At 42.2% G+C, this 18,779-nt stretch overlaps 1 protein-coding gene across 3 annotated transcripts in view; it reads right to left on the reverse strand.

Moving 5' to 3' along the window:
* Positions 1-18,779, reverse strand: part of SUPT3H (SPT3 homolog, SAGA and STAGA complex component) — a 441,321-nt gene that overhangs the window by 70,706 nt on the left and 351,836 nt on the right. For all 3 annotated transcript variants that reach the window (XM_081094253.1, XM_081094254.1, XM_081094252.1), the window contains exon 11: positions 5,616-5,726. In XM_081094253.1, the coding sequence (XP_080950379.1) occupies positions 5,616-5,726 (111 nt within the window). The remainder of the gene's footprint in view (positions 1-5,615; positions 5,727-18,779) is intronic.

Consider the following 18,779-nt stretch of genomic DNA (forward strand, 5'->3'; position numbering starts at 1 on the left):
TTTATTTATTTTTAATCCTCACCAGAGGATATTTTTCCATTGATTTTTTTAGAGAGAGTGGAAGGGAAGGGAAGAGACAGAGAGAAACATCGATGTGAATGAGATATTGATTGGTTGCCTTCTGCAGACTCCCTGAACAGGGCCAGGGATCAAGCCTGCAGCTGAGGTATATGCCCTTGACCGGAATCAAACTCCGGACTCTTCAGTCAGAGGGCTGATGCTCTATCCACTGAGACAAACCAGTCAGGGCAAGGTTATTCTTATAAGTATGCTACATATTAATTTTTTTTCCTAAGAATCAGTAGCCCAAAACTATAAAAAGGTAATTGGCTCCAATCTATAATGACAGATTTATTACTTACAAAAAATTTGCTGAGAAAATTTTTATTCCCAGTAAAAACACAAATATTTAAGAATTCTTACCCTACTTCTAGTTGGTATTTACTTTTGAAAAGTATTCTAATATTTTGTGACATTATATTTTCCAGGTTGAACACATAAGACACAAATGGTAATGTGCTCATGACATAAGAATTATTCATGAATGTGAAATTCTAAATCAAAACAGTCAAAGCAATCTGCTATGCCATTTTTGTTTTAACAGTTTAATGTGAGAGATTCTTAAAGGAAACTTCCTATCTTTGATCTTATTTGTGTCTTGTGAGTACCTGAAGAACCGGTGATCTAAGACAGTGATGGCGAACCTTTTGAGCTCGGCGTGTCAGCATTTTGAAAAACCCTAACTTAACTCTGGTGCCGTGTCACATATAGAAATTTTTTGAAATGTGAAACCATAGTAAAACAAAGACTTATATTTTTGATATTTATTTTATATATTTAAATGCCATTTAACAAAGAAAAATCAACCAAAAAAATGAGTTCATGTGTCACCTCTGACACGTGTGTCATAGGTTCGCCATCACTGATCTAAGAGTATCCCTATGTAATAGATGTATACACATCAGTGAATGGCTGCAGTGGAAGAACAGTAACTGTGAGTCCAGAGCCTAGGGTGCCCTGTCATCCCCTACAAGGTGCCTCTTGGTACAGTGCAAAGCTTCTCAGAGACCAAGACTAATTAGCTTCTTCAGGTCTTAGCCAGCTCCAAATACTAAGTATTTTAGATAGCTTAGTGGATATTGATGCAACTCAGTTCTAGGGATGCACGTAAGGTATTTAGGTTACCGACCATGCTTAAATGAGCAATTTTATTCTCTCTCTATCCCAGTTCAGTAGAAAGCACCCGATAATATGCAAGTTCATGGGGTTAACATATTTTTCTACTCTATCACTCAAGAGAAACAAAAATAGATGTAGGCATTACACATGGGGTTATGTCACTCAGTGAACACAGTTTCCTTTCTCTGGCTTTCAAAATTATAGACCTGGTTTAAATCAGCCATTCACAGCACTTCCCACTGAGAGCTGGGATTGAGCTTCGGAGTAGGTAACCATGGGCACCACCCACTGCTTGTAAATAGCAAGGACCTAGATAAAACATGTCTCACCACCTTCCATCATGATAGACAACAAATATGGTGGGTTGCTCTGCGGGTATTTTCTCCGAGAGAAAAAACAAAATGCTCTAAACTATAAAAATCCACTTTATTCACAAAATTTTAAAATGCTTTTTACATCTATGAGAATACTATTTTTTAAAAGATTTCTTAAAAATTGATTTTTAGAAAGAGAAGAAAGGAGAGGGAGCGAGAGAGAGAAACATTGATGTGAAAGTGAAACACAGATTGGCTGCCTTCTGCACTCCCCCTACTGAGGACTGAGCTCTCAACCCAGGCATGTGCCCTGATTGGGAATTGAACCGGCAAACTTTCAGTGGAACTGGAGAGCATTATGCTAAGTGAAATAAGCCAGTCAATGAAAGAAAAAGCACATGATCTCACTCATTTATGGATAATAAAGACCATTATAAACTGATGAACAAAAATAGATACAGAGGCAGAGCAGCATTGAACAGACTGTCAAACTACAGCAGGAAGGCCGGGGAGGGTTTGCGGGGGCGGGCGGGTAAGAGATCAACCGAAGGACTTGTATGCATGCATATAAGCATAAACCAATGGATACAAGACACTGGAGGGTAGGGGAGGCCAGGGGAAGGTCAAGGGGGGAAAAAAGGAGGCATATGTAATACTCTTTGTAATACTTTAAGCAATAAAACAAAATTTAAAAAAAAATAAAATAAATGGGAATACAGGAAAGAAAGAACTAATCAATAAAAACCAATATGCCACAAACAGTACAGGAATTCCTTGGAGCTATATTTTGGGTTTGGTTCTAGGCCACCACAGGAGAGCAAGTATCAACAAAAGTCAGTTGTAATTTTGCTGGTGGAAGGTCTTGCCTTCAATATATACGAAACACATCTATGGAGTCTTTCAATATGTAAAAAACACATCTATGGAATCCTTCAATATATAAAAAACACATCTATAAAGTACAATAAAGTAAGGGCAAGAAAATTAGGTATGCCTGCACTGTTACAATTGGTTGGGTAGGGATGGCTTACAAGAGTCTCCACTGCACTCACATGAGGGGCAGGCAACTGATGTTCACATTCCACCCCTCCTTCTCTGCTCTAGCAGCTACAAAGTGCAAAGCATTATTGGTACTTTCTCCTTTCCTCCAATTAACATGACTTTAATCATTGTTTCTTCTATCATTGCAACTAATTCCCAAGGTAAAGAACTCACAATTCTTTATACAATGAGTGGTATTCCCAAAGCAAATCATGCTGTGATTTTGTAGAGAATTATTTCCGAAGTCATACAGAGTACAGAATGATGCCTCACTAAAAGCATTTCATCAGTTTACTGATTAATGCTGGAGTTAAGTTTCTGTGTAACCTACTGTTATTTTACTTCTTCAAATCAATTTCAAATTATTGGCTTCATACGAGTCAAGTTATAGATACTCGAAGTTAGATTATTATATTTATACTAGAGGCCCAGTGCACAAAAATTTGTGCACTTGGGGGGGGGGGGAGCAGTCTCTTAGCCCAGCCTGTGCCCTCTCGCAGTCTGGGACCCCTCAGGAGAGGCTCCCACCACCACCGCTGTACTGGTAGCCATCAGCCTGGCTTGTGGCTGAGCAGAGCTCCTCCCATGTGAGAGCGCCCTGACCACCAGAGGGCAGCTCCTGCATTGAGCGTCTGCCCCCTGGTGGTCAGTGTGTGTCATAGTGACCAGTCATTCCCAGTCGTTCTGCTGTTAGGGTCAGTTTGCATATTACCCTTTTACTATATAGGATAGAGGCCTGGTGCACGGGTGGGGGCCAGCTGGTTTGCCCTGAAGGGTGTCCCGGATCAGGGTGGGGGTCCCACTTGGGTGCCTGGCCAGCCTGGATGAGGGGATGATGGCTGTTTGCAGCTGGTCACAACCCCTTCAAGGTGAGGGTCCCCACTGGGGTGCCTGGCCAGTCTGGGTGAGGGGATGAGGGCCGTTTTCAGGCTGGCGGGTGACTGAAGCTCCCAACCTCTCCTTTTTTTCTTTTTTTCTTTTTTATTCTGGGATTTATTTACCTTCTACGGCTGTCACTGGAGCTGAGAGCCAGCTTTAGCTCTGAGGCTCAGCTCCAGCTCTGAGACCTTGGCTGCTGAAAGCAGGTATCTGGGTTTGTTTGGGTTCTATAATTGTAACACTGTTGCGGTCCTGCTCGCTACAGCTCTGACAGCTGAAAGCAGGTTTCTGGGCTTTGTTTAGCTTCGATAATTGCAACATTGTTTCTTAGAGTGCAAGCTCAGAGGCCGGCAGCGGCAGGCGGGGAATGTTGGCTTCCTCCATCACTGGAGCAAGCAAGCCTCCTGTTCGCTTCAGCTGCCTGGCTGCCGGCCGTCATCTTGGTTGGCAGTTAATTTGCATATCACCTTGATTAGCCAATGGGAAGGGTAGCGAAGTTACGGTTAATTACCATGTTTCTCTATTATTAGATAGGATGTACATCAGACAAGCATTCTGGATTCAGAATGACATGTTGCAAAGTCAAGATCTCTATGTTTTATAAATATAAACTAGTTGTTCATGGGCACTTTAGTTTACAAAGGGACTTTTACATTGAAGGTAAGTTAGCTTAGCTATTCTGTATGAAAATTTACGTCTCATTCAATGTCTACTGTAGAGGCAGCTCATATGCCTCCTTTCCTCTTAGGAGCTGCAGCTCGCATCCAGGTAGCAGAATGTTCCTAGTGCTGCATAAAGGATCACCTCAGGAAGTGGCCTCAAGGGACTGAGCATCAGCACCCGCAACAACAGGGACTGAGCATCAGCACCCCCAACATCAGGGACTGAGCACCAGCACCCCAACATCAGGAGCACCTCCATTTGGCAGTGAAGGTATATGAAAGCCAGGGCAGGGTGGCCACACTGTCAACATAAATGGTCTGCAAAGCTATCCCACTTTAAAGAGAATTTTTAACTTAAAAAGGCAGATATATAGAAACTGTGTCTAAAATGGAATAGGCATACTTATTCTCCTAGGCTGGGAAAATTCTTATAGTTCTAGGTAATGAAGCGAACCTTTCAGGGTATGTCCTTCCTGAGGAGTGATAACACTGGGTGCCCCTTCCTGGTGGAGTTCTTTACCCCTGGCTGTTGATTTAAGCTATCTGCTCTGGCAGTGGCCAAGTAAACCTTCTAGGTCATGGCTTATTTGTTCTGTTTTCCAGATCTACTTAAATTAAGCATTTAAAAATGGCATCATTAGTTTTAAAAGCATACTGGTTATATATTTATTAGATAAAAATTAGCTTAAACTCTATATATTATACTTATGTGTGTATGTATAATATTATACATAGATATCCTGCTTTAGTGTATTAAAGCAGAAGTACATAAAAAAAGGAAATGGTAAATTCTACTATTCCTCAGTCACAAATCAAACCTCACTTTCTGAAAATCAAATCGATTCCTTATAATAAGAGGATTTAGAGATAGTTCTATTAACATGAGTAGATTTTTTTTTTTTTTAAAAAGGGCCACAAGATGAGCATTTAATTAACACACACACATACATACACACACACACACACACACACACACACACACTTTAGGCTATTGAAATATAGTCTTTAATTCTCTATTTAAAAACAAACACAACAAACACTGATTACAAGCTTTAAAACCATTTGAAGATGTGAAAGACTGTCTGCATTTCAGCCTACTTCAAAGCCAGTAAAGAAATCATTTCTTCTTCTTCCAACTCAAAGTATGTTTAGGAGCAGGAGGACATCTGATAGAAGTGGTATTGCCAATCTAACCAATTTTAAAATATAAAGTGCTTCTAGCAATATTTGGATACATATAATTTGACAAAAATGTTTTATAAACCTAAGCTTTGAAAAATAGAAAATATAAGCTCCAACGAAAAAAGCATAATTTGTGATTGAAAGAAAATAATATTTTGTAGAAAAAATTGTCCTTCCAAAAAGAGACAAAAATGACTAACTTTTATTTCCCAAGAGAATTATGCCACTTTTATACAACAAAATTACAGTCACCACAAATTGCTTTCAACAATTCCATTGCTTCTTCATTTGACCACTTGAAAATCAAAATTCTTTCAGATTATAAATATAACTTTTTTATAACTCTGTTATTACGTACTGTGAATGGGGAAAGGGGGCCAATCTTGTGGCCGTAGCGCCGAATGGCCTCTCTGATGTGGCAGGGCTGGATGGCATCGCTGTGAGCCTCAACACCACAGGCCGCAGTGCTCTGCGACAGAAAAACACATAAATTGTTACTAAATCAAAAACACACAACAGAACTACAGTGTATAAAATATGAAAATAAACTTTTATAAAAATGGACATTTTTTTCCCTTAGGATGCACATCACTGCTGCCATACACTACATCTAAAAAAATTCCATGAACAAGTCAAAGATGACTTGCCCATGACCCCTTCTGAGCAGACCTACCAAATGCAATAGCTATGCTCACGATATTTCGCCTAGGCCCGCGTCAAGGTACAGGAGAATGCAACCACTCGCGCGCACGTGGAGTCTCAGCGGCTTGCCGAAAGAACCACAGAAAGCTATTTCTTTTTTTTTTTTTTAACATTCAAACATATAAATGTTTCTTTGGAACTTGTGCATATTTCTGAAATAACTTAAAGTTCATCAATTTTAAAATGAAAAAATTGCTACATATTTATTTTTAATATGAGGACTGTCATAAAAGATTATTTCAACTTGGTGCTAATTTCTAGGTGTTCCTCAGGGCAAAAGCAAAATAAAATAAAAATTTTCTATTTTAGTCTGTCTCAACTGTAAAAAATAGTACAAAAAGACACAAGAGAGAAAGACTATTTGCAATGAGAGTATGGGTACCAAGTCAAGAAATGTATATAATACGATTAAAAATTTTTAAATGCACAATAGGGACATGAGAGTCTCATGGTTCAGTCACAGGCTCCAGCTTCCCAACCAGTTGGGTCTGTATCCTGTCAGTTACCAACTCTGTCAAGTTATGTAATATCTCTGCACTTCAGTTTCCTTGTTGCAAAACTGGGATAATTACTATAATTGCTTTATAGTATATTGGATACCAGATGTCAGATCATGAACATTAAAGAATCAAGAGAAGGAAGCGGTAGCTTGTATATTACTATAAATACGTTCTAGGAATCATTTGTAGTCACATAATGAAGAGTATTTGTTTTTCTGATAATTACTACAATTACCACTCTCATAACTCCTCGTAAGGCTATAACTAATACCACCTCCATGTACAGTAATTTGGCAAAATCTTATCAGCTCGACCAGTGTGGCTCAATGGTTGAGCATCAAACCATGAACCAGGTCATAGTTTGATTCCTGGCCAGGGTACATGCCCAGGTTGCAGGTTCGATCCCCAGTAGTGGGGGTGCAGGAGGCAGCGGATTGATGATTTTCTCCCATCACTGATGTTTCTATCTCTCTCTCTCCCCCTCTAAAATCAATTAAAACATATTTTTTTAAAATCTTACCAAAATGAAAAAGCACAACTATTTTTGATCCAGTAATTTCACATATAAGAATTTATCTAACAGATATACCACACCAGTATAAAATAATATACATACGGTATAAGGATCTTCACTGGATTGATGAACTAAATCTTTATTAATGAGGAAACACTGAAATAAATTATATCTTTTCAATGAAACAGAAATCACCAAAAAGAATGAGGCAGTTGCAGACATATTCCTACTGAGCTCCGAACATATTCTATCTCTAAGATTTATTGTGTGAAACAATGCAACGTATACAACTAGGTGGTACCATGTTACCACTTGTTTAAAAAAAAAAGCAAAAAAGGGCTAAACATGATATAGTCATAAAAGCATAGAGCATTTCTGCAAGGGTACACCAAAACTCAGTAACAGCGCTTGAGTCTCGGAGGGTAAATGTGTGGCTGGAAGGACAGGGTTAGAGGAGAAACTTTTCACTGTATATCCTTCTGTACTTCAAAAACACACTTTCTGTACCTTGTGTATGCTTTTCCTATTACAAACTAGTAAAATAATTTAAAAATTCCTACAAAACGAGAGCATCTGCTAATTATCCAAGCTGAATCTGAAATAAGACTTAAAATTTCAAACAAAATACATCTTGATTATTTTTACTGTTTTCACAAGATTTGAAATAAGCCAAATAGAAATTTACTCTAGGGTACCTTTCTCAATTTCATTCCAACAATATCCTAAATAACATATCTGCTATGCCCACAATAACATGGATTAAGTTATATAACAACACAGGTTAAACCCTCACTTTGGCACTGATATAGAAGTGCACAGGGTTTTTATTGAGTGCTTTCTCAATTCTTATTCCAAATACTTTGTTTCAGTTGGACTATATTAGAATAATGCAATTATCAGGTGCCTGACTAAAATAAAGACACTTTTGAGAGTTCATTTGGCTCCAAAATGTGAATAAGACTAATATTTAGAGGTGGGAAAAAGTAGATTTACAGTTGTAATTTAAATAAATAACACAATAATCCTATATAATAAAAGCCTAATATGCAAATTGACTGAATGGTGGAATGACCAGTTGCTATGATGCACACTACCCCCAGGGGGCAGACGCTCAATGCAGGAGCTGCCCCCAGCCCGCAGGCCCCAGGCCACCCAAAGCGGGTGCCAGCGGGGGCTCCCCCCGATTGCCCCGCTGGTCGCCCTACAGTGGGAGGCAACTGGTGGCAGTGGCGGGGGGGTGGGGCCGGCAAGCGAGTGGTGACAGGCCAGCCAAGGTGGGTGCCAGCAGGGGCCCCCTGATCACCCCACCCGTCGCTCCACAGATTGGCCCTGATCGCCAGCTAGGCCAACGGGCCCTACCCATGCACAAATTTCGTCCATCGGGCCTTTAGTTAATAAATAATAATACAACAATAAACTCTTTTTTTGAGTACTCACAACTGTTTTGCCTACCCCTGTAGACTCATTAACCTGCTAGATCTAACAAATGCTTATGAAGTAAGTTAGGCATTCTATCCATTTGTAGAAATTAGTGCAAATATTTAGCTCCACTTGGAATCTAAAGTAAGTTTTCCAGTGGGAACTCAAGTGGGAATAAAAAGAGAGACATGAAGAGTGCCGACATCCTGCACATGAAGTGGGGTGGGAAGTCCCTCCTTTGCGTTCCTGTATGGCCTCTCCATTCTCCCTGCAAAGTGAATTTATTTTTCATTTATTTTTTCCCAGGTCCATGGAGAGTTTACTCTCTCTATACTTTCCAAAACAAGTTTGGTTTTGGTATAGAGCACTTAGTCAAAATCTCTCAGAACCTCCGCATGGCAGTCAGATAGAATTTGCGAAAAATGAAGTAGGAAGCATAATTAGAAACTACCTGTGACTCCTACATGTATGATATGAAGACAGTTATGTCAGCCTGGTTGAGTCATGTCATCTATGCCAAAAAGATGAAGTTGACTTATATAAAAATAAAAATATTGAATTTTGTGAAAAATGTCTTTAGATTTCCATTTTGCCAATTTCAGGTTTACCTACTATACATAAGCAACTGCAAACATTAGCATAAAGTTACCATGTACACTTCTACATTATACTGACTTGCCCACTGGACTCTTTGGAAGGAAATCTTTAAATCGCAAATGTTTATTCCCAGTATTGTTTCCACTTCAACACATATCTTTACATTTCTGTCAACATCCAGTCTCTCACCAAGGTACTTGTAACTGTTCAAATTCCAAATTCATACCAAATTTAGAATTTTTAATTTAGAAGTGATTCTAGCATTTTTGCAATGCTCTTCAAAACGTTTTCAGAAGAACTAGCATTACATCTATCTACACTAATAAAAGAGAAAAATGGTAATTGGCGTACGGCGATACCTTTTTCATTGGCTAATCAGGGCTATATGCAAATTAACTGCCAACTAAGATTGGCAGTTAACTGCCAACTAAGATTGGCAGTTAACTGCCAACAAGATGGCGGCTAATTTGCATATGTAGGCACAATGCAGGGAGGCGAAAGGGAAAGGAGGAAGAAGCCCCCTGCCACTGACAGTGATCGGAAACCCAGGGGGGAGCTAAGAGCTGGGGGGCAGGGCAAAGGCGGCCCTGAGGCCGCCTTTGCCCTGCCCCCCAGCCATGATCAGAGAATCAGGTGCCTTTGCCGCCCTGGCCAGTGATAGCAGGAAGTAGGAGTGGAGCCAGTGATGGGAGCTGGGCACGGTCGAAGCTGGCAGTCCCAGGAGCTAGGGGTCCCTTGCCTGGGCCTAAAGCGAAGCCCACAATCGCGGCGCCCCCCGCTGCCACTGCAGGTCCCCGCTGCCCGGGCCGGACGCCTAGGCCAGAGGTGTTAGGCCTGGGCAGGGGCGGAGCCTGCAACCGGGGGGAGCTGGGGGTCCCCTGCCCAGACCTGACACCTCTGCCGGAGGCCTCAGGCCTGGTCAAGGGGCCGATCCGGTGATTGGTGATCAGAGGGTGATGAGGGTCAACTCCTCTGGCCGAGGCATCAGGCCTGGGTGGGGGGCGGAGCCGGGGATTGGGGGGATATGATGGTCCCCTTGCCCAGGCCTGAAGCCTGGGTCAGAGGCGTCAGGCCTGGGTGGGGGGCGGAGCAAGCGATCAGAGGGAGATGGGGGTCCCCTGCCCAGGTATGATTCCTGGGCCAGAGGCCTCAGGCCTGGGCGGGGGCCAGAGCCAGTGATTGGGGGGAGATGGGGGTCCCCTGTCCAAGCCTGACACCTCTGGCGGAGGCGTCAGGCCTGGGCAAGGGGCCGATCAGGCGATCGGAGGGTGATGGGGGTCAACGCCTGAGGGCTCCCAGTATGTGAGAGGGGGCAGGCTGTGCTGAGGGACACTCTCCCCCCCCCCCTCCCCCAGTGCACGAATTTCGTGCACCGGGCCCCTAGTATATTTATAAATAAGTATTTTTAAAATCTTATATATGCTGAAAACACATATAAAGAGTATTAAATTTTTGCATCAATTCATGTTTTTTATTTAGATTGTGGCCATATTGTAGAATATTCTTTACATTTTCAAAACTGAACCCCTGTATTTGACAAAATACTGATTGCCAAAATCTCTGTGGGGACTAACTCTTTATTTCCTTGGGTAAAGTACAAGCTACTGGTAAAGTTCTTCATTAAGTCAGGTCCTCTTCCTCTTGGCTGCATTCCTAGTCTATGCTTGTATTCCTCCACTGCATTTCTACTTATGTCTCTTCATCCAGAAATTGATGCTGGTTAATGGAGGCTGAAGTCCTATATATTTCCTGGATTTGAGTATTGTCCTTTTACTGGTCCTTTCTGTCTTGCACCGAATAAAATCTCTTGCAGTTTGAACACTCATTTGTGGTACAAGAAGTTATATTGAAATTTCTGTTGCCCCTGAATCTCTTATAAATGTCTATATCTGTCCTGACTCTTCTTTCCAACTTAAAAGTTGGAAAGGAAAAATATCCTATATATCCTATTCTTGTTCAGTCTTCCCCTTGCCAGGGTAATCCAATGTTTAAGAAGGACCTGGAATCTCAGATAATTGCCTCTTAGACTTTCCCCACCCAAATGGTGGATAGATCTTTTGTTACACTTGAAATATTAAGTCTTACGAGGGAGTAACACATATCTCAGATGAGAGCAAATGAAAGGTTACTACTACTATTACTAATACTTATGTCACTCACTGACCACAAAAGTTGACATATAATCTGACTGGCCAGGCGAGTCTTTCTTCTCAGATCTCTGTGCTTAGAGAGGATTTCTTTTCAGAGGAAAGTGGGCCATTCTTTGCTCAAAGGTTACAGTATATAATATAGTTAATTTATTCAGTTCAATTGACTTTGAGTGGTGGGCACACGGTGAAACATAGAGATCTTATAACATAAAAACCCACACCTGAAACCTATATGATCATGTTGACCAATGTCACACCAATAAATTTATTAATAAAATAAAAGTTTAATTGAGATGTTAATTTTTTAAACTGCAGTTCTATATAACTAGGAAAAACTTTTCTTTAACAAAAGAAATTAAAAGTAGTAATGGGGAAGAGAAGAGAGCATCACTGAATTCAAAGATTTATACATTATTAAATCCGGAAGGAACACAAAATATCATCTATTCTAAACTTTCCCAACTTTTATCCCCTTTTATAGATGAGAGAGTGAAGATAAGGAATGTGCTCAAGATTATAATGATAGCCCTAGCTGGTTTGGCTCAGTGGATAGAGCGTCGGCCTGTGGACTGAAGGGTCCCAGGTTCGATTCCGGCCAAAGGCACATGCCTGCGTTGCAGGCTTGATCCCCAGTAGGGGGCATGCAGGAGGCGGCCAATCAATGATTCTCATCATGGATGTTTCTATCTCTCTATCCCTCTGCCTTCCTCTCTAAAATCAATAAAAAATATATAACAACAAAAAAGATTATAATGATAGAATCAGAATACAGCTATACATAAAATCTCTTGGCTTCTAGTACACAAAGTTGATATATAATAGAGGCTTTATTATTTTATGTACAATAAATTTTATCATGTTACCACCATAGCTGAAGTTTCCAGTGAGTTAAAATATAGCAAAACTGTATACATGTAGAAAGATGTGAATGAGTAAATAGAGAAATAAAGAATAGTTTTGAAGTGAGACATTATTCATTTTGAGGCCAGTAATTTTGAATTTAGGGAAATTTAGACATGCACTTGGCTAATACTTCATTCAGGAAACCTTTGCTGTAAAATAGCTCCAATTCAATAACATGCAATAAGATTCGGAGTGAAATGTTTAAATATTTAAGAGAAAAAATTTTTCAAAAATATTCATACTTATAAAGAATTATTTTTTTGTATACATAATTACCAGGTTAATTACAACTTCTTACATACTTTTTAAAGTAAGTCAATGAAAGAAGTTTTTTAGGGAACATTTTTTAGAACTACTTCATAATAGTTCAGATTTCCCCTTAATAAATAAGCAGTGAGCTGTGTCATTTTGCAAATGAAAGTGGAAATTGGATGAGGTGGAAATTTAAATTTACTTATTATCAATTATGAAATTACTAGAGGCCCGATGCACAAAATTCATGCACAGGTAGGGTCCCTAGGTTTGGCCAGCAATCAGGGCTGATCAGTGGGGTAACTGGGGGCAATTGGGGCTCCTCGCTGTCTCCTGCCTTGGACAGACTGGTGCTGCCACTCGCCAGCCCTGCCCCCCACCACTGCTGCTGGTTGGATCCCTCTGCGGGGTGACTGGCGGGGTAATCAGGGCCCCCCACCTCACACCCACCTTGGCTGGCCTGGGGCCTGCGGGCTGGGGGCAGCTCCTGCGTTGAGCGTCTGCCCCCGGTGGTCAATGTGCATCATAGCGACCAGTTTTTCTGCCTTTCGGTCAATTTGCATATTAGGCTTTTATTATATAGCACTAGAGGCCCGGTGCACAAAAATTTGTGCACTCGGGGCGGGGAGGGGGTGGTCCTTCAGCCCGGCCTGTGCCCTCTCACAGTCTGGGACCCCTCGGGGGATGACCATCTGCTGACTGAGGCCTGCTTCCCAGGGGATTGGGTCTAAGATGGCAAACAGACATTCCTCTGGCAGCCTGGCAGCCCTTGGGGGATGTCCACTTGCCAGGGGGGAGCAGGCCTAAGCTGCAGTCAGACATCCTTAGCGCTCCTGAGAAGGCAGGAGAGGCTCCCACCACCACCACTGTACTGGCAGCCATCAGCCTGGCTTGTGGCTGAGCAGAGCTCCTCCATGTGGGAGCTCACTGACTGCCGGGGTCCAACCCCAGCGGGTCCAGGGGTCCCCAAAGGTGTGGATGGAGTCGGCGAAGAAGGAATGACACGGAGACAGCGTTCAGTTGATCAGCAGCCGAGCCAGGATCTCTAGCCAGGATCTCCAGCCAAGTTCTGGTCTGGATCTCCAGTGAAGTTCTGCTTAGGATCTCCAGCCAGGTTCTGTGTCCATGTTCTCTTGCTAGGTTCTCCAGATTCTCCAGCCAGGTTCTGTAGCCATGTTCCCTCGCTAGGTTCTCCAGCCAGGTTCTGTCCAGGTTCTCCAGCCAGGTTCAGCCACCAGGTTCCAGTCAGGTTCTCTTGCCAATTTCTGTAGTCAGGTTCAGTCCAGGATCTTTTGCCATGTTCTCTCGCTAGGTTCTGTCTCTAGGTTCTGAGGCCAGTTTCTGTCCAGGATCTTTTGCCATGTTCTCTCCAGCGAAGTTCTTCTGTCTCTAGAGAACGTTCTGTGTAGGTTCTGTGCCAATTTCTGTCTCTCTCTTTCTGTCTTCTTACATCTGTATTTATACCAGTTGATTCCAATCCTATCAATCTCTATTTCAAAGGTTAGGGCGTTTCTTATCTCCATTCCAGGGAGTAAAGATTATGTAGCTTAAGCATGATTGTTTGTAGTTAAAGTGATTAATTACCCACCTGGCACTAAGTTAAGAGGTTTTATTCCCTCCCTAACTTCAGGGGAAAATCCCTACCTAGGGAAACAACCTTTCTCAGAGACCTTGGTTAAAACACATAGTGCCTAGAAGGTGAGCAAACATATTAAGAACAGTATGCCATATATGCCAGGTCCCTTGAAACAGCAAGCTTGGACCGGCTCCCGGCAACTGACCACCAGAGGGCAGCTCCTGCACTGAGCGTCTGCCCCCTGGTGGTCAGTGTGTGTCATAGTGACCAGTCATTCCCAGTTTTTCTGCTGTTAGGGTCAGTTTGCATATTACCCTTTTACTATATAGGATAGAGGCCTGGTGCACGGGTAGGGGCTGGCTGGTTTGCTCTGAAGGGTGTCCTGGATCAGGGTGGGGGTCCCCACTGGGGTGCCTGGCCAGCCTGGATGAGGGGCTGATGGCTGTTTTCAGGCTGCCCGCACCCCCTTCAGGGTGGGGGTCCCCACTGGAGTACCTGGCCAGCCTGGACGAGGGGCTGACGGCTGTTTTCAGGCTGGCCAAGCCTCCAACTGAAGCTCCCAGTCTCTCCTTTTTATCTTTATTTTTTAATTCTGGGATTTATTTACCTTCTGTAATTGAAACTTTGTTGTGGCTCCAGCTCCGAGGCTGGCTGGCTGAAAGCAGGTATCTGGGATTTGTTTAGCTTCTATAATTGAAACTCTGTTTCTTTCAGAGCTCAGAGCCTGGCCGTGGCAGGCAGGGAACCTTGGCTTCCTCCATCACTGGAGCAAGCAAGCCTCCTGTTCACTTCAGCTGCCTGGCTGCCGACCGCCATCTTCGTTGGCAGTTAATTTGCCTATCACCCTGATTAGCCAATGGGAAGCGTAGAGGAGGTATGGTTAATTACCATGTTTGTCTATTATTAGGTAGGATATTTTGGCCTGGTTCTACTACTTGCATTGGCAAATGGTTCTTATTGTACCGACCTAGTTGTAGATGAGAGTATAAAGTTTGGACAAATTATAAAAAAAACCCAAGTACCTGAAAGTAATAGAGATTGATCAAAATTAGGTGGAAAGTGGAAGGGGTGTGTAAGGAGAATGAAATTGCATGAGATGAGTTTTCTGTTTTTAATGTTTTAGCCTAAGGGCAGACTCCAGTCAGTATAATGGGGCACACAAACTTAGCAGCTCAATACCTATAAAGTGAAAAGGAAATCCCAAAAGGACAGAATCAAGAATCAGTGTATAAACTACCCAACTCTTTGACTAATCCCTAAACCATTCCTGTATGATACCGAATCCAAGAAACCCTGCTTAAGCTAAATAAAGAGAGATTCTAGCTCAGTGATGGCGATCCTTTTGAGCTCGGCGTGTCAGCATTTTGGAAAACCCTAACTTAACTCTGGTGCCGTGTCACATATAGAAATTTTTTTGATATTTGCAACCATAGTAAAACAAAGACTTATATTTTTGATATTTATTTTATATATTTAAATGCCATTTAACAAAGAAAAATCAACCAAAAAAATGAGTTCACGTATCAAAGGTTCGCCATCACTGTTCTAGCTGTTGCCACGGAAGAGGAATTTGAAGTTTAAGGAGCTGAATCTGGTAAATTGCCTGCTTAACACCCAGCAAGGAGAACTTTCTTCTTAGGAATATAACAGAATCTGAAATCTCTACAATGTATTACTCACAATGTCCAGGATATAATTCAAAATTATTAAAAATGCAACAATCTAAGAAAGTGTGACTTATTCACTGAAGACTAAAATAATTCATATATTTAATTTATCATATAAAAATTTTAAAGCAGTTAATATAACTTCATTCAAGAATATAAAATAAAATAAACCTGTAACAAATGACAAATAAAACATAAGGCTAGATAAACAGAAACTATAAAAAACTCAAATGGAAAATGTAAAACTATCAGAAATAAAACATTACTGGATGGATGTAACAGCAGATTGGAGCTGATAGGAGAGTCAGGACATAAAACAAGAACAATAGAATTTATCCAACTTAAAGAACAGAGAGAAAAGATTGAAAGAAAAATTAAACAGTCTCAGGTACCTGTGGAACAGTATCAAAGTAACAAATATGTACTTGGAGTCTCAAAAGTGAAGAATAGAAAGAATAAGGCAGAAAAAATATCTGAAGAAATAAATGCTGAAAATTCCCCCAAATTGGTTAAAGACATAAATTAATATGGAAGAAGCTCAGTGAACTCTAAGCAGGACAAATTCAAAGCAAACCATGTATATGTATATCATGGTCAAACTGCTAGAAAACAAATCCTATCTAATAATAGACAAACATGGTAAGTAACCATACCTCTGCTACGCTTCCAATTGGCTAATCAGGGCACTATGCAAATTAACTGCCAACAAAGATGGCGGCCGGAAGCCAGGCAGCTGAAGCGAGCAGGATGCTTGCTTGCTCCAGTGATGGAGGAAGCCAAGGTTCCCCACCCGCCGCAGCCGGGCTCTGAGCTCCAGTCTAAGCAACAGTGTGGCAATTATCGAAGCTAAACAAAACCCAGATACCTGCTTTCAGCCAGCCGGCCTCGGAGCTGGAGCCGCAACAAAGTTTCAATTACAGGAGGTAAATAAATCCCAGAATAAAAAAAAAAGAAGAGAAAAAAAGGAGAGACTGGGAGCTTCAGTTGGAGGCTTGGCCAGCCTGAAAACAGCCGTCAGCCCCTCATCCAGGCTGGCCAGGCACCCCAGTGGGAACCCCCACCCTGAAGGGGGTGCGGGAAGCCTGAAAACAGCCATCAGCCCCTCATCCAGGCTGGTCAGGCACCGCAGTGGAGACCCCCATCCTGAAGGGGGTGCGGGCAGACTGAAAACAGCCATCAGCCCCTCATCCAGGCTGGCCAGGCACCCCAGTGGGGACCCCCACCCTGATCCAGGACACCATTCAGGGCAAACCAGCCGGCCCCCACCCGTGCACCAGGCCTCTATCCTATATAGTAAAAGGGTAATATGCAAACTGACCCTAACAGCAGAAAGACTGGGAATGACTGGTCACTATGACACACACTGACCACCAGGGGGCAGACGCTCAATGCAGGAGCTGCCCTCTGGTGGTCAGTGTGCTCCCACATGGGGGCCTCTGCTCAGCCACAAGCCAGGCTGATGGCTGCCATACAGTGGTGGTGGTGGGAGCCTCTCCTGCCTCTAATGATTTCCAACTGCAGCTTAGGTCTGCTCTCCGCTGGCAAGTGGACATCCCCCAAGGACTGTCAGGTGCCAGAGGGATGTCTGATTGCCATCTTAGGCCCAATTCCCCGGGGAGCAGGCCTCAGCCAGTAAGTGGTCATCCCCCGAGGGGTCCCAGACTGAGAGAGGGCACAGTCTGGGCTCAGGGACACCCCCTCTCCCCCGCGAGCACAAATATTTGTGCACCGGGCCTCTAGTTTATAGATAAAATCCTGAAAGCATCCAAAGAAAAATAACACCTTACATACACAGAAGCACAGTACAAAATCTACAGGCATATAATTAAATATAATAAATGCCAGAAAATAGTGGAATTATAGCATTAAAGGCCTCAAAATAAAACTGCCAATCCAGAATTCTATATCCAGTGAAATCATCTTCCAGGAATAAAGGAGAAGTAAAGATATTTCCAGAAAGATGAAAACTAAGAGAAACCATTACCAGCCAACCTGCACTATTAGAAATGCTCAATAAAATCTAATAGAACAACAACAAAAAATGATATCAGAAGAAAATTCTGATAATAAAAAAGAAATGAAAAACAGTGGAAATGGTCGATGTTAAGGTCTCTTTTTTCTCTTAGTTTTACTGAAATACATTTGATTATTTAAGGCAAAAAATAGTATTTGGCTTATAACATATGTAGATGTAAGTTGTTTGACAATTATAGCTTAAAGAGCAAGAGTAAAGTAATGGACCTATACAAATAGTCTATATTATACATGAGTAAAGTAGCACAATAACAATTCCAAGTACCCGGAAAATTTAAGAATGTATACTAGAAAAAATGATGCAAAGAGACATCACTAAGGCACCAGTAGATAAGTTAAAAAAATTCTAAAAGAAGACACAATGAACACAAAAGAAGACAGGAAAGGAAAACAGAGAAACAGAAACAGGGAGAACAAGCAGAAAAAAAAGAGAAAAATAGTTGACCTCTATCCAACCATTTCAATAAATACATTAAATATCATGGAATTAAAGACTGTAATTAAAAGATACACAAAGGAAAAAAAAGAAAAAGCAAGACCCAATTATTTATTGTCTACAAGAGGTGTATTTTAAATATTAAAGATAAAGCTATAATGAAAGGAAATGGATAGAAAAACATACCTATGTATATAAAAGGCTAAGCAACCATCCGACCAGCCGGTAGGTATGATGCGCACTGACCACCTGGGGGCAGACGCTCAACACAGGAGCTGCTGAGCTGTGGTGATTTGGCAGCGGTAGTTCTCAGGTGACATACCCCAGAACCAGAGAGGAGGGAGCCCGATTCCTCACAGGGCTGTGCTATTCCACCTTCAGCCATGGGTTATGTTGTTGCTTGGGCACTATCAGTCCCAGATCTGGTTTAATGCCAAGCTGCGGTGACCATAGACACCCTTTGAGCTACAGCGACGCCCCAGGTGCGCTGGCCAGGTAGGGACCACAGGAGGATGGCTCCAGGGTGTGTCCAGCCCATCTCACCCAGTCCCACCCCGCCAGCCACCTTCTAATTAATTTCCTTTCAATGTGCACAAATCCATGCACCAGGCCACTAGTCTATATATATAAAAGGCTAATATGGAAAGTGTCCCTGTGGGAGTTCGATTAGGAGACCAGTTCTATTGCTCGCTATGATGTGCGCTGACCACCAGGGGGTGGAGCGGAATGGAGGCCCTGATTGGCCCTAATCACCAGCCAGGGCTAGGGACTC

The sequence above is a fragment of the Myotis nattereri genome (assembly GCF_964212035.1).
Source record: "Myotis nattereri genome assembly, chromosome: 6".
Taxonomy (NCBI): Eukaryota; Metazoa; Chordata; class Mammalia; order Chiroptera; family Vespertilionidae; genus Myotis; species Myotis nattereri.